Below are 13,951 nucleotides of genomic sequence, written 5' to 3' on the forward strand. Positions count from 1 at the left end.
CTTCTGTTTGTTTTGCTGCAAATAAGTGGCTGGACTGATTGGCCCCCTTCCCAGAGGCCCTGCAAGGACTTCAGATGTGGTCAGCAAGGTATGTGGACGGTGCCAGCCTGCCGGCCCTCGTCCAGCCGAACTGCACCAGGAACAGGCAAGGGGCCCAGAGAAACAGCGGGGCCAGCTGCCGCTGCCTTTGCTCCTGCTCTTAATGCTGTCCTATTTCTTCCTAAGATGAAGCTGGTTTACTCTCTCAAGATTGATGGGCAAAGTTTTGTATGACCACGGTCTCCACTTCTCACCCACGGAACTTACAGCTTGAAATTAACAGAAGCGAGGCCCATTTGGAAAAATGCATTTGACAAAAACATGATCAAATGGGGGATCCCTTGAGATGGGTGGCAAAGAACCAGACCACTTGGAATCCTAGGTGCTGTGTCCCTGTATGGACCTGCTGTTTCTTTTGGATTCCATTAGGGTTAAGAAGCACAAATTCTGAAGCTAGATTTGAGTTTACATTTCTGCTCCAGTACTTGGGAGTTACAGTGACTAAGTCATTTAATGTTTCTGAACTTCAGTTTCCTGATCTGTAAAGTAGGATGGGTAGGTCAGACGTAGTGGGTCATGCCTATAATCCCAGCACTTTGGGAGGCTGAGGTAGGAGGATCACTTAAGGTCAGAAGTTTGAGACCAGCCTGGCCAACATAGTGAAGCCCCATCACTAGTAAAAATACAAAAGTTATCTGGGCATGGTTGTGGGCGTCTCCAGCCTGGGTGACAGAGTGAGACTCCATCTCAAAAAAAAAAAAAAAAAGAAAAAAACAAGTAAATAAATGAATAAAAATAAAGGAATCCAGCCATCTGTTAGTATAGCCAAAGCAGAGGATATTGCATCAAATGTCAAACGCTAGTCCTGTCAGTCACTCCTGAGAAAACAGGGCAACAAGACCCAGAAGGGGTATCAACACTGCCTGAGCAGATGGAGGCAAAGCTGTGCATGGGCTGCTTATAGGGCACAGTCTGAGGCCTTGCAGCAGTCACGTGGAAACTGAGGCTGCCTGCTTTCCAGGTGCAAGGTGGTGGACAGTGGCGGGAGCCCTGTGCTAGATGGCTCTTGTGCGATCTTATTTCTTTGTCACTGGGACACAAGCACCAACTGTCACAAGGGACCAACAAGAGGAGGTGATTTTTTTTTCAGCTGTTACCACAAAGCTTTTCATCTTTTGGTTTGAAAACATAGCTGTGGGAATAGGCCGGGTGCGGTGGCTCACACTTGTAATCCCAGCACTTTGGGAGGCCGAGGCAGGCTGATCACCAGGTCAAGAGATTGAGCTCATCCTGGCTAACACGGTGAAACCCGGTCTCTACTAAAAATACAAAAATTAGCTGGGTGTGGTGGCGGGCGCCTCTAGTCCTAGCTACTAGGGAGGCTGAGGCAGGAGAATGGCGTGAACCCGGGAGGCGGAGCTTGCAGTGAGCTGAGATCGCGCCACTGCACTCCAGCCTGGGCGACAGAGCGAGACTCCGTCTCAAAAAAAAAAAGAAAGAAAGAAAGTATAGCTGTGGGAGCACCAAAGCCCAAAGCGTTATAGTGCCTACTATGTGCCAGGCACTATACTAAACATTTCGCATGGATTAGCACTCACGTGATCTTCACGATAACCTGGTGAGGGGGTAATTATTATCACCCTTCCTACTGGTTTGTTGTTGTTGTTGTCGTCGTTGTTGTTGTTGTTGTTAGACAGAGTCTCGCTCTGTCACCCAGGCTAGATTGCAGTGGCATGATATCGGCTCACTGCAACCTCTGCCTCCTGGGTTTGAGCGACTCTCCTGCCTCAGGCTCCCGAGTAGCTGGGATTAAAAGCGTCCGCCACCACGCCCAGCTAATTTTTGTATTTTTAGTAGAGATGGGGTTTTATCATCTTGGCCAGGCTGGTCTTGAACCCCTGACCTTGTGAGCCACCTGCCTTGGCCTCCCAAAGTGCTGGGATTACAGGCATGAGCCACCATGCCCGGCTACTTAATTTGTTTTTTGAGACAGCCTCTCTCTGTAGCCCAGACTGGAGTGCAGTGGTGTGATTTCGGCTCACTGCAACCTCTGAATCCTGGGTTCAAGCAATTCTGCTGCCTCAGCCTCCCAAGTACTTGAGATTATAGCACCCACCACACTTTCGGCTAATTTTCCTATTTTTAGTAGAGATGGGGTTTCACCATGTTGGCCAGGCTGGTCTCAAACTCCTGACCTCAAGTGATCCGCCCACCTTAGCCTCCCAAAGTGCTGGGATTACAGGCGTGAACCACTGCACCTGGCCTCCTTTATTTTATGGGACATTTTTTGAAAAGAGGCTTGGTCCAAACAGGCAGTACTTGCCACTTCTGCAGTCATTTCTCTACCCTGCCCCAAAATGGTTACTCAGTTGCATTTATTTACTACAATCGGAATACCAGCAGCACATCTACAAAATTAGAAGTATTGGGTGGTAGCAGATCAGTGCTCTCTGGCATCCAGATCATCCAGATGGTCACAGCCTTTTTTTTTTTTTTTTTTTTTTTTTTGAGACAGAGTCTCGCTCCGTCACCCAGGCTGGAGTGCAGTGGCACACTCTCAGCTCACTGCAACCTCCACCTCCCAGGTTCAAGAGATTCTCTTGCCTCAGCCTCCTGAGTAGCTGAAATTACAGGCACCCGCCACCATGCATGGCTAATTTTTTTGGTATTTTTAGTAGAGATGGGGTTTCACTGTGTTGGCCAGGCTGGTCTTGAACTCCTGACCTCAGGTGATCCATCTGCCTCAGCCTCTGAAAGTGCTGGGATTACAGGCATGAGCCACCACACCTGGCCAATTGTCATAGCTTTGAGTTGGCTGCCAAGTGTTGAGGTAGCATTGAGGGTTGCAGAAGCTGTGTTCCTGAAAAAGAGAAGAGAGTAACATTCTCAGAAAGCAAACAGTATTCAGAAGAGTCAGTGGGTGTTCTGGAGCTTTTTTCTTTTCTTTCCTTTTTTTTTTTTTTAAAGAAATTACCAGCTGGGTGCGGTGGCTCACACCTGTAATTCCAGCACTTTGGGAGGCCAAGGTGGGAGGATCACCTGAGGTCAGGAGTTTGAGACCAGGAATTTTTCTATTTTTAGTGAAACCCCATCTCTACTAAAAATACAAAAAATTAGCTGGATGTGGCTGCAGGTACCTGTAATCCCCAGCTACTTGGGAGGTTGAGGCAGGAGAATGGCTTGAACCAGGGAGGTGGAGGTTGCATGGAGCCGAGATCATGCCATTGCACTCCAGCCTGGGCAACAGAGCGAGATTGTCTCAAAAAAAAAAAAAAAAAAAGAAGAAAAGAAAAAAAAAAGAAATTACCTCTTCTCTGATATGCAGAACCCCGTCTATACTGGACACGTGGAAGTTACCAGAGAAATACAGGCCAGGGACCTTTGTCTGACATTGGCACTGAGAAAAGCATAGCCCAGAAGCAGGGTGTGTCTTTTTTTTTTAACCTGGGCATCTGTGGTTTGAGATCTTGGAACACTTTATAACCCATTTCTGAACTTCTCCCAGGCTTCAGTGGAGCCACCTGTTGTAGCTTCTAAAACTATGTCCTCCTCAGTTGTTCTCCCACCCATTGCCTTCACAGATGCAGAAACCAAGATTCACTCACTCACCATTGGACCTTTAGCACCCAGGTCTGTCTGGCACAAAGTAAGTGCCAGGCTGGTGGAGTGAATGAATTCTACTTAGAGAATAGTCCTCAACGCAGGCTGCTCATTACCAAAACTATTTGGTCTTTAAAAAGTGTGACTCTGATGCTTCAGTCTGGGGTGGGTACCAAATACTTGCATTTTTAAAGAGCCTCACAGCAACTCCTGGTGGTTTTCAATTTACCTTAATTTTTATGTAGGAACCCCTTGTCCTGGTAGAGAGTATAATTTGCTGAATAAGTCTACTTTTTCAATCAACATATATGGAAGAGATATCAATGAAAGAACTGGCAAACTGTAAAGCCCCCTCTCCAGGTGTAAAGCACTCAGGGCTTGGGCCTAGAAGCTGATCCATGTCTCTATGTCTGTTCTGAAATAGCCTGTGTGATGTGGGAGAAAGAGTATTGTCCTTAGAGACAAGGCTCGAGACTGGCTGTGCCCTTTCCTTGGGCAGCATGTAGGGAACAAGAATGCCTGCCCACCCGCAGGCAGGTTACCTGTGGACAAGGTGTAGTGGGCAGTTAGAAGGTGTTGGTATGTTAATCAGTCTTTTCTTTTTTTTTTTTTTTTTTGTTTTTTGAGATGGAGTTACACTCTATCGCACAGGCAAAGTGCAGTGGCACGATCTCAGCTCACTGCAACCTCCCAGGTTCAAGTGATTCTTCTGCTTCAGCCTCCCAAGTACCTGGGACTATAGGCGTGTGCCACCACGCCCGGCTAATTTATGTATTTTTTTAGTAGAGACAGGGTTTCACCATGTTGGCCAGGCTGGTCTCGAACTTCTGACCTCGTGATCTGCCTGCCTCAGCCTCCGAAAGTGCTGGGATTACAGACGTGAGCCACCACACCCGGCCAGTCTTTTTTTTTTTTTTTTTTTTTTCTGAGATAAAGTCTCGCTCTGTTGCCCAGGCTGGAGTTCAGTGGCGTGATCTCGGCTGACTGCAACCTCTGCCTCCCGGGTTCAAGCGATTCTCCTGCCTCAGCCTCCTGAGTAGCTGGGATTACAGGTGCCTGCCCCCACGCCTGGCTAATTTTTGTATTTTTAGTAGAGACCGGGTTTCACCATGTTGGCCAGGCTGGTCTCGAACTCCTGACCTCAGATGATCCACCTGCCTTGGCCTCCCAAAATGCTTGGATTACAGGCGTGAGCCACTGCACCCAGCCTAATCAGTCTTTTGCTCCTATTTGTCTTTATTTGGGATAAAAGTTATAGCCTTTTTGGGGTCTTCTTACACAGTAGTTCTGACTCAAAGCCATCATCTGAACCTTTCCTCTGGTTCACAACCAAAATTAAACATCGTTTATGGGGATTGAGATAGTTTTCATAGTAAAGGAAGTTTTGTTTGTAATGACCTTCCTGTTTGTAATGACCTTCCTGTTTGATGGGTCTAAGTATTTGGCTGGCCCTTCTGGCTAAAGCAGCCTTTAAACTGGTCCTGCCTAGAATGTGTACCTCCCACTCCTTATCATCTCTCTTCTGGGTGCCTTCCCCTTCCCCTTTCCCTTTCCCTCCCCCTTCTCTTCTCCCTTCCCTTTTTCCTTTTCCTTTCCTTTTTTTCTTCTTTCTTTTTTTTTTTTTTGACAGGGTCTCACTCTGTCACCCAGGCTAGAGTGCAGTGATGAGATCTCTGCTCATGTAACCTTGACCTTCTGAGCTCAAGTGATCTTCTGCCTTGGCCTCCTTAGTAGCTGGGACTACAGGCACCACTATACCTGGCTAAATTTTTTGTGGTTTTTTTTATTTGGTAGCAGTGAGGTCTCACTATGTTGCCCAGGATGATCTCAAACTCCTGGGCTCAAGCGATCCTCACGCCTTGGCCCCCCAAAGTGTTGGGATTGCAGATGTGTACCATCACACTCTGCCTCTTCTGGGTCTTTTTTTTTTTTTTTTTTTTTTTTTTTTTGAGACGGAGTCTCACTCTGTTGCCCAGGCTGGAGTGCAGTGGCACAATCTTGGCTCACTGCAACCTCTGCCTCCTGGGTTCAAGCAATTCTCCTGCCTCAGCCTTCCGAGTAGCTGGAATTATAGGTGCCTGGCTAATTTTTTTTATATTTTTAGTAGAGATGGGGTTTCATCATGTTGACCAGGCTGGTCTTGAACTCCTGACCTCAGGTGATCCTCCCACCTCGGCCTCCCAAAGTGCTGGGATTACAGGCATGAGCCACCACACCTGGCTTTTTTTTTTTTTTTTTTTTTTAATTTTACTTTTTTGAGACAGAGTCTCACTCTGTCACCTAGGCTAGATTGCAGTGGCACAATCTTGGTTCACTGCAACTTCCGCCTGCTGGGTTCAAGTGATTCTCCTGCTTCAATCTCCCAAGTAGCTGGGACTACAGGTGCGTGCCACCACACCTGGCTAATTTTTGTTTTTTTAGTAGTGACGGGTTTCACTGTGTTGGGCAGGCTGGTCTCGAACTCCTGACCTTGTAATCCACCTGCCTCGGACTCCCAAAGTGCTGGGATTACAGCTGTTAGCCACCGCACCTGGCTCTTCCAGGTCTTAATAGAGCCTTTTTCCTCTACTGAAAGCTTCCACTGCTTTCTGCCCCATTCAAACTCATATATACTTCATTGAATTGTTGTTTCCTCGGAGAAGCCTTCCTGATAACCACCCTACAGAGGGTGTCAGACGCCCTATTATGCTGTCACAGCACTTTTCACAGTAAGGTAAATTGCTTTTATAATTATTGGATTGCCTCTCTATGTTTGTTGAATAAATTTTAAAAAGGTGGCCAGGTGCGGTGGCTCACACCTGTAATCGCAGCACTTTGGGAGGCCGAGGCGGGCAGATCACGAGGTCAGGAGTTTAAGACCAGCCTGACCAACATGGTGAAACCCTGTCTCTACTAAATATACAAAAATTAGCCAGGTGTGGTGGTTCGTGACTGTAGTCCTAGTTACTCAGGAGGCTGAGGCAGAAGAATCGCTTGAACCCGGGAGGCAGAGGTTGCAGTGAGCCAAGATCGTGCCATTGCACTCCAGCCTGGGTGACAGTGTGAGCCTCCATTTCAAAAAAAAAAAAAAGTGGCTTTATAACCTGCCTTCTTTTTCTTTTTCCCAGTGCTGTTAAAGTTCCGTACAGATAAAGGAAGAGATCCCAGTTCTGATACATATGAGGAAGATTCCGAGTTGTTGCTCCAGATACGAAATGATGTGCTTGACTCACTGGGTATTAGTCCTGACCTGCTTCCTGAGGACTTTGTCAGGTTGGTGTCAGTATTTATCACTGTTTAGTCTGGACAGATAAAGTTTGTTTTCAGGATTTGCCTTAATTTGAGGAGCTCTTTTATTAGAAACCCTTCAGAGAGCCCCCTGCCACATTCTGCTCACTCCTGTAGATTTCTGCCTCTCCACTAGAATAGCAATATATAAAAAATAAAGGGGACAGATTCTGATTTTTACAATAAGTATCTTATATTCACATGGTTCAAAATTCAAGGCAATATAAGATCTGTAAACATTATTCTCTACCTTTTTTCACTTTACGTGATCTTGTTATCTCTTGGGTACATCTCCAGATCAGTACATAGTTTGCTCCCTCTTTTCCACAGCTCCTTAGTATTCCAGTGTGTGAAGCGATGGAGTTTATTGAACCAGTTGCCTGCTCACTCAAGTTGTGTTCAGGCTTTTCTAACTGCGTAACATTGCAGTGTGTGACCTTTTGTCATACGTGTGCAGGTGTAACTGCAGGATAATTAGGAGGAAGGGAGTTGCTGGGTCAGAAGGATGTAATTTATCATTTGGTCAGCATTGCCACCTTGCCCCCATTGGTATCCTATCAGTTCATACCCCCAGCAGCAAAACCACCCATGTTCCCAGCATCCTCTCACTTGGACACTCCATGCTTTCACCTTACGTGACTACCTTTTTGCTCTTATAAACAGGCTTAGGATTTGATTGGAGAAGACCATATGGTGACTAGGTCACAATCTCTTTTTTTTTTTGGGACAGAGTTTCGCTCTTGTCGCCCAGGCTGGAGTGCAATGGCACAATCTCGGCTCACTGCAACCTCTGCCGCCTGGATCCAGGCGATTCTCCTGACTCAGCCTTTTGAGTAGCTAGGATTACAGGTGCCTGCCACCACGCCCAGCTAATTTTTTTTGTATTTTTAGTAGAGATGGGGTTTTCCATGTTGGCCAGGCAGGTCTTGAACTCTTGACCTCAGGTGATCCACCCGCCTTGGCCTCCCAAAGTGCTGAGATTACAGGCGTGAGCCACCACGCGCTCCGTCCACAATCTCCTTCCAAGCAGCTGTGGGATCATGTACGCACCCTAATTCCCTTTCCATGTCTTGAGAGGCTTCCTAAACTTGGCTTTGCAGTGCCTCCAGCTTGTAGCAGTGATAATGGTGGCTGCAGTTTACTGAGCAGCTATTATGTAGGAGGCGTCAGGTAGTAAGTAGCCAACCCAGATCCCACCCCAGATATCATCACAGTGCTTGCTCTAGTAGCAGCATGCTACCTTGGTTTCTTATCAACAGTAAGGTCTGCCAGAGTCTCTAATCCTTTCTTTGTTGACTTCCTGCTGGGAACTTCAGGTGAGCAACAGCAAACCCCACTCCATTTAGGGCCAGCAGTGGTCTTTAAAGCACTTGTTGTGCCCTTACCCAAAAAGCCATGATTGTCCTGGTACAGTGGTTCACACCTATAATCCCAGCACTTTGGGAGGTTGAGGCAGGCAGATTGCTTTGATTTTAGGAGTTTGAGGCCAACCTTGACACATGGTGAAACCCTGTCTCTACAAAAAATAGAAAAATTAACTGGGCATCGATGACTGGTGCTTGTAGTCTCAGCTACTCTGGAGGCTGAGGCTAGAGCATCACTTGAGCCCAGGAAAGCAGAGGTTGCAGTGAACCAAGATTGCACCACTGCATTCCAGCCTGGGTGACAGAGAGAGACCGTGTCTCAATACATAAAGCATAAGGCTGAGCGCAGTGTCTCACACCTGTAATCCCAGCACTTTGGGAGGCCAAGGTGGGTTGGATCACAAGGTCAGGAGTTCAAGACCAGCCGGGGCAACATGGTGAAACCCCGTCTCTACTCAAAATACAAAAATTAGCTGGGCGTGGTGGCATGCACCTGCAATCCTAAACACACACACACACACACACACACACACACACACACGGCATAGCTGGGACCACAGGCGTGTGCCACCATGCCTGGCTAAATATATATATATATATATGAGATAAAGTATTTATATAAGTAAAAAAACTATAAACAATTTAAATATCCACCAATAAGGTATTGGTTAAATAAACCACTATATATCTAGACAACAAAAAATTGTGAAATGTAAGTAATATGTATCTATATATTTATTGACACAAACAGGTCCATAATATGCTGGGAAAAGGCTGTCAAACAGTACTGATAGTATATTCCCATTCTGATTTATTTTATTTTATTTTTTTGAGACGGAATGTTGCTCTGTTGTCCAGGCTGGAGTGAAATGGCACAATCTCGGCTCACTGCAACCTCCGCCTCCCAGGTTCAAGCGATTCTCCTGCCTCAGCCTCCCGAGTAGCTGGAACTACAGGTGCCTGCCACAACACCTGGCTCATTTTTGTATTTTTAGCAGAGACGGGGTTTCGCCATGTTAGCTAGCCTGGTTTCGAACTCCTGATCTCAGGTGATCCGCCCGCCTCGGCCTCCCAAAGTGCTGGGATTACAAGTGTGAGCCACCACACCTGGCCCATTTTGATATTTTAAACAAGAAAAAGATGTAAATACACAGAAAAAAGTTTGTGAGGCTAGACCCCAAAATGTTAGCAGTGGCTGGGATTACCGGGGATTCTGTTCTTCCATTTTATACTTTCTGGCAATGGACATCTGTTAGTTTTGCAATTAGAAAAACAACAAAGTTCTCTGAAAAGAGAATCAAAAACACAACCTGAAGGAAGTGCGAGCAGAACACAGACAGATGAGTGAAACAGAGACTTGTGCACAACTCTCTCCTCAAGTGAGCACACCCCACTTCACGGAGGCAGTGGGTAATCTGGAAAGACAGCTCAGCTGCAAGACAACGGCTCATTTCCTTGCTGGCATCCCTAACCCATGTCAGGCCATCTTGCGGCCTGTCTACAGAAAGACTTCAAGAGGCCACCAAACACCTCTTACTTAGAAAGCAATAGAGGCCAGGCACGGTGGCTCACGCCTGTAATCCCAGCACTTTGGGAGGCCGAGGCAGGCAGATCATGAGGTCAGGAGTTGAGACCATCCTAGCTAACATGGTGAAACCCCATCTCTACTAAAAATACAAAAAATTAGCCGGGTGTGGTGGCGGGCGCCTAAGTCCCAGCTACTCGGGAGGCTGAGGCAGGAGAATGGTGTGAACCCAGGAGGCAGAGGTTGCAGGGAGCCGAGATCACGCCACTGCACTCCAGCCTGGGCGACAGAGCGAGAGGGAGACTCCTTCTCAAAAAAAAAAAAGGCAGCAATAGAGTGGCAGTGCCTGAGCACACGAGACATGGAAAAGCAGTTTCCCCAAAGAGGGTGGACAGGGAAGGAACCACTTTGGAGAGAAAACCAGCCAGTGGCTCGTTAGGCTGTGGCTTTCCTCTTCTGGGAAGCAGGGCCTTCAACTCTGCTGGCCGGTGATGCAGAGCCGGACCGTTCATCACTTTGAATGCCCAAATAGTCACTCAGCACCCAGCCCCAGGTATGCTCAGCAGCTGCCGCTTGCCACTGGCTGACTGGCTGGGATTATTGGAACTGAAGCCCTGCATGACCCAGTCCTTCTTCCTGCTGTGAAGCACAGCAGAGGAAACACTTGCTTCTCACAAACTGGTCGTTCCTCCACCAAGAGATGAGTGCCCCGGTGAGTTACCATGAGATCCAAGCCTGTACAGTGTCATCAGCCCCTGACCTCACGGTGCCGATGTTACAAAAGCACCTTGTAAACTGCTGCCTATGTTTAGATGATGGCTTTTTTTTTTTTTTTTTTGGAGACAGAGTCTCGCTCTCCCCCAGGCTGGAGTGCAGTGGCACGATCTTGGCTCACTGCAAGTTCCGCCTCCCGGGTTCACGCCATTCTCCTGCCTCAGCCTCCTGAGTAGCTGGGATTACAGGTGCCTGCCACCACGCCCAGCTAAGTTTTTTGTATTTTTTAGTAGAGATGTGGTTTCGCTGTGTTAGCCAGGATGGTCTCGATCTCCTGACCTCATGATCCGCCTGCCTCGGCCTCCCAAAGTGTTGGGATTACAAGTGTGAGCCACCGCGTCCAGCCTTTTTTTTTTTTTTTTTTTTTTTTTTAAGATAGGGTCTCTCTGTTGCCTAGGCTAGAGTGCAGTGGCACATCATAGCTCACTGCAGCATCAACCTCCTGGGCTCAGGCGATACTCTCACCTCGGCCTCTTGCGTAGCTGGGACTATAGGCGTGTACCACCAAGCCTGCCTAAATTTTTTTTTTTTTTTTTTTGTATTGACAGGGTCTCACTATGTTCACCAGGCTGTTTCCTATTTTTTAAAGTTATGAACCACATAACGAGAGTATACAAAGCACATCTGCCTGAGTTAAATGATAATTAATATTTATTTTTGTTGTGGAGACGGGGGTCTCACTCTGTTGCCTAGGCTGTTCTCAGACTCCTGGATTCAGGCTATCCTTCTGCCTTGGCTTTCCAAAACTTCTGGGATAGACAGGCGTGAGCCACTTGTATCTCTTTTAATTTGGAATAGCCCTTGGCAAACTGGCCTGCCACCTCTTTTTGTAAATAAAGTTTTATTGGCACACTTACTCATTTATATATTATCTGTGGCAGCTTTTGTGCCACAGCAGGGTTAAATAGTTATAACAAAGACCATATGGCCCATAAAGCTGAAAATATTTTATTATCTGGTTCTTTTGTTTGTTTGTTTGTTTTTGAGACAAAGTTTCACTTTGTCACCCAGGCTGGAGTGCAGTGGCGCGATCTCAGCTCACTGCAACTTCCACCTCCCAGGTTCAAGCGAATCTCCTGCCTTAGCCTCCTGAGTAGCTGGGATTACAGGTATGCGCCACCATGCCTAGCTTTTTTTTTTTTTTTTTTTTTTTTTGAGATGGAGTCTTACTCTGTCACCCAGGCTAGAGTGCAATGGCCCAATCTCGGCTCACTGTAACCTCCGCCTCTGTGGTTCAAGTGATTCTTCTGTCTCAAGCTCCTGAGTAGCTAGGACTACAGGCGCGTGCCACCACGCCCGGCTAATTTTTGTATTTTTAGTAGAGATGGGGTTTCACCATATTGGCCAGACTGATCTCAAACTCCTGACCTCATGATCCGCCCGGCTTGGCCTCTGAAAGTGCTGGGATTACAGGAGTGAGCCACTGCACCTGGCCTATTATCTGGTTCCTTTATTTTTTTGAACTGGAGTCTCGCTGTGTCACCCAGGCTGGAGTGCAGTGGCGTGATCTCGGCTTATTGCAACCTCTGCCTCCTGGCTTTAAGTGATTCTTTTGCCTCAGCCTCTGGAGTAGCTGGGACTATAGGCACGTGCCACCACGCCCAGGTAATTTTTGTATTTTTAGTAGAGATGGGGTTTCACCATATTGGCCAGGCTGAACTATTCCTCCAACACGGCCAAAATGCGATTCTACCAGCAATGGGAGGAGTTTTTTTTATTATTATTATTGGGAGTCTCTCTGTCGCCCAGGCTGGAGTGCAGTGGCGCCATCTCGGCTCACTGCAACCTCTGCCTCCTGAATTCAAGCAATTCTCCTGCCTCAGCCTCCTGAGTATCTGGCATTACAGCCGCCCGCCACCACGCCCAGCTAATTTTTGTATTTTAATAGAGACAGGGTTTCACTATGTAGGTCAAGCTGGTCTCGAACTCCTGACCTCAAATGATCCACCCGCCTTGGCCTCCCAAAGTGCTGGGATTACAGGTGTGAGCCACCGTGCCCAGCCCTAGTTCTTCATATATTTTAGAGCTCTGTAGTGGACCTTGATAAGCAGGAAGATGTTACTCCTGGATGAACAAAATGGGAATGTGCTGGTCCTGGCCAGGGCGGAGGTGCCTTTGGACATAGCTCTTGGGATTGGAATGGATACAGCCTTTTGGGAGGGCATTTTGGCAATACATATGAAAAACTAGCATTGCTATATTTAGAAATTTGTCTTAAGGAATTATTTCGACACCTGTGTCTGTGTCAAGATGTATGATTACAGTGTTGAACAGCTTAAATGTCCCTCAATAGGTTATAGAACAGAAGAGTAATAGTTGATAATATTTGGGTTTAAAATTATACCTATTTATTTATTTATTTATTTTTTGAGACAGTCTTGCCCTGTCACCAGGCTGGAGTGTAGTTGTGCGATCTCAGCTCACTGCAACCTATGCCTCCCAGGTTCAAGCGATTCTCCTGCCTCAGCCTCCTGAGTAGCTGGGACTACAGGCTCACCCTACCATGCCAAGCTAATTTTTGTATTTTTAGTAGAGATGGGGTTTCACCATGTGGGCCAGGATGATCTCGATCTCTTGACTTTGTGATCCGCCCGCCTCGACCTCCCAAAGTGCTAGGATTACAGGCATCAGCCACTGAGCCCGGACTAATTATACCCATTTAGATTGTGCACTTTTTAAAATGTCTAGAAGGGGCTGGGCGCAGTGGCTCACACCTGTAATCCCAGCGCTTTGGGAGGCCGAGGCGGGCGGATCACGAGGTCAAGAGATCGAGACCATCCTGGCCAACATGGTGAAACCCCATCTCTACTAAAAATACAGAGTAGCCGGGCGTGGCGGCGGGTACCTGTAGTCTCAGCTACTCGGGAGACTGAGGCAGGAGAATGACATGAACCCAGGAGGCGGAGCTTGCAGTAAGCCGAGATCGCGCCACTGCACTCCAGCCTGGGTGACAGAGCGAGACTCTGTCTCAAAAAAAAAAAGGCTAGAAGGATGTGCACCACACTGGGGAGACTGGAGGTAGTGTTCTGTAGGGAGGCTTTCCCTTTCACTTGTCTATGTTCCAGTTTGCTTGGTGAGCACACAACATTGTGTTCAGGAGTAGGAGCTGGCAGAGCACACTTCCTTTGGGGAAGTGGTGGAATAAAGTGATTTGCTCACTAGGATGGGTGACTTGGAGGGTCAGGTGACTGTGTCATCTAAAATTTGTCCTCTGGATGCCCCATCCTGGCCCAGAAGGGCTGGTTTCTATGTGGGTTGTGAAGACTTTCTGCCCTCATACTTTAATTTCAGGCCTCACATTTCCCTTGCCTCCTGCATGTTAACACAGGCCTGCCCCCTGACATTTGTCTGGGAATAGCATATAGAACCCACTGGCCGTTAT

The 13,951-nt window shown here is 47.3% G+C and overlaps 1 protein-coding gene across 2 annotated transcripts in view; it reads left to right on the forward strand.

The window, feature by feature from the left end:
* SAE1 (SUMO1 activating enzyme subunit 1) overlaps positions 1-13,951 on the forward strand; it is an 80,812-nt gene that overhangs the window by 59,965 nt on the left and 6,896 nt on the right. For both annotated transcript variants that reach the window (XM_054461919.2, XM_063657231.1), the window contains one exon: positions 6,747-6,891. In XM_054461919.2, coding sequence (XP_054317894.2) covers positions 6,747-6,891 — 145 coding nt within the window. The remainder of the gene's footprint in view (positions 1-6,746; positions 6,892-13,951) is intronic.

This window comes from Pongo pygmaeus, chromosome 20 (genome assembly GCF_028885625.2).
Source record: "Pongo pygmaeus isolate AG05252 chromosome 20, NHGRI_mPonPyg2-v2.0_pri, whole genome shotgun sequence".
Classification (NCBI taxonomy): Eukaryota; Metazoa; Chordata; class Mammalia; order Primates; family Hominidae; genus Pongo; species Pongo pygmaeus.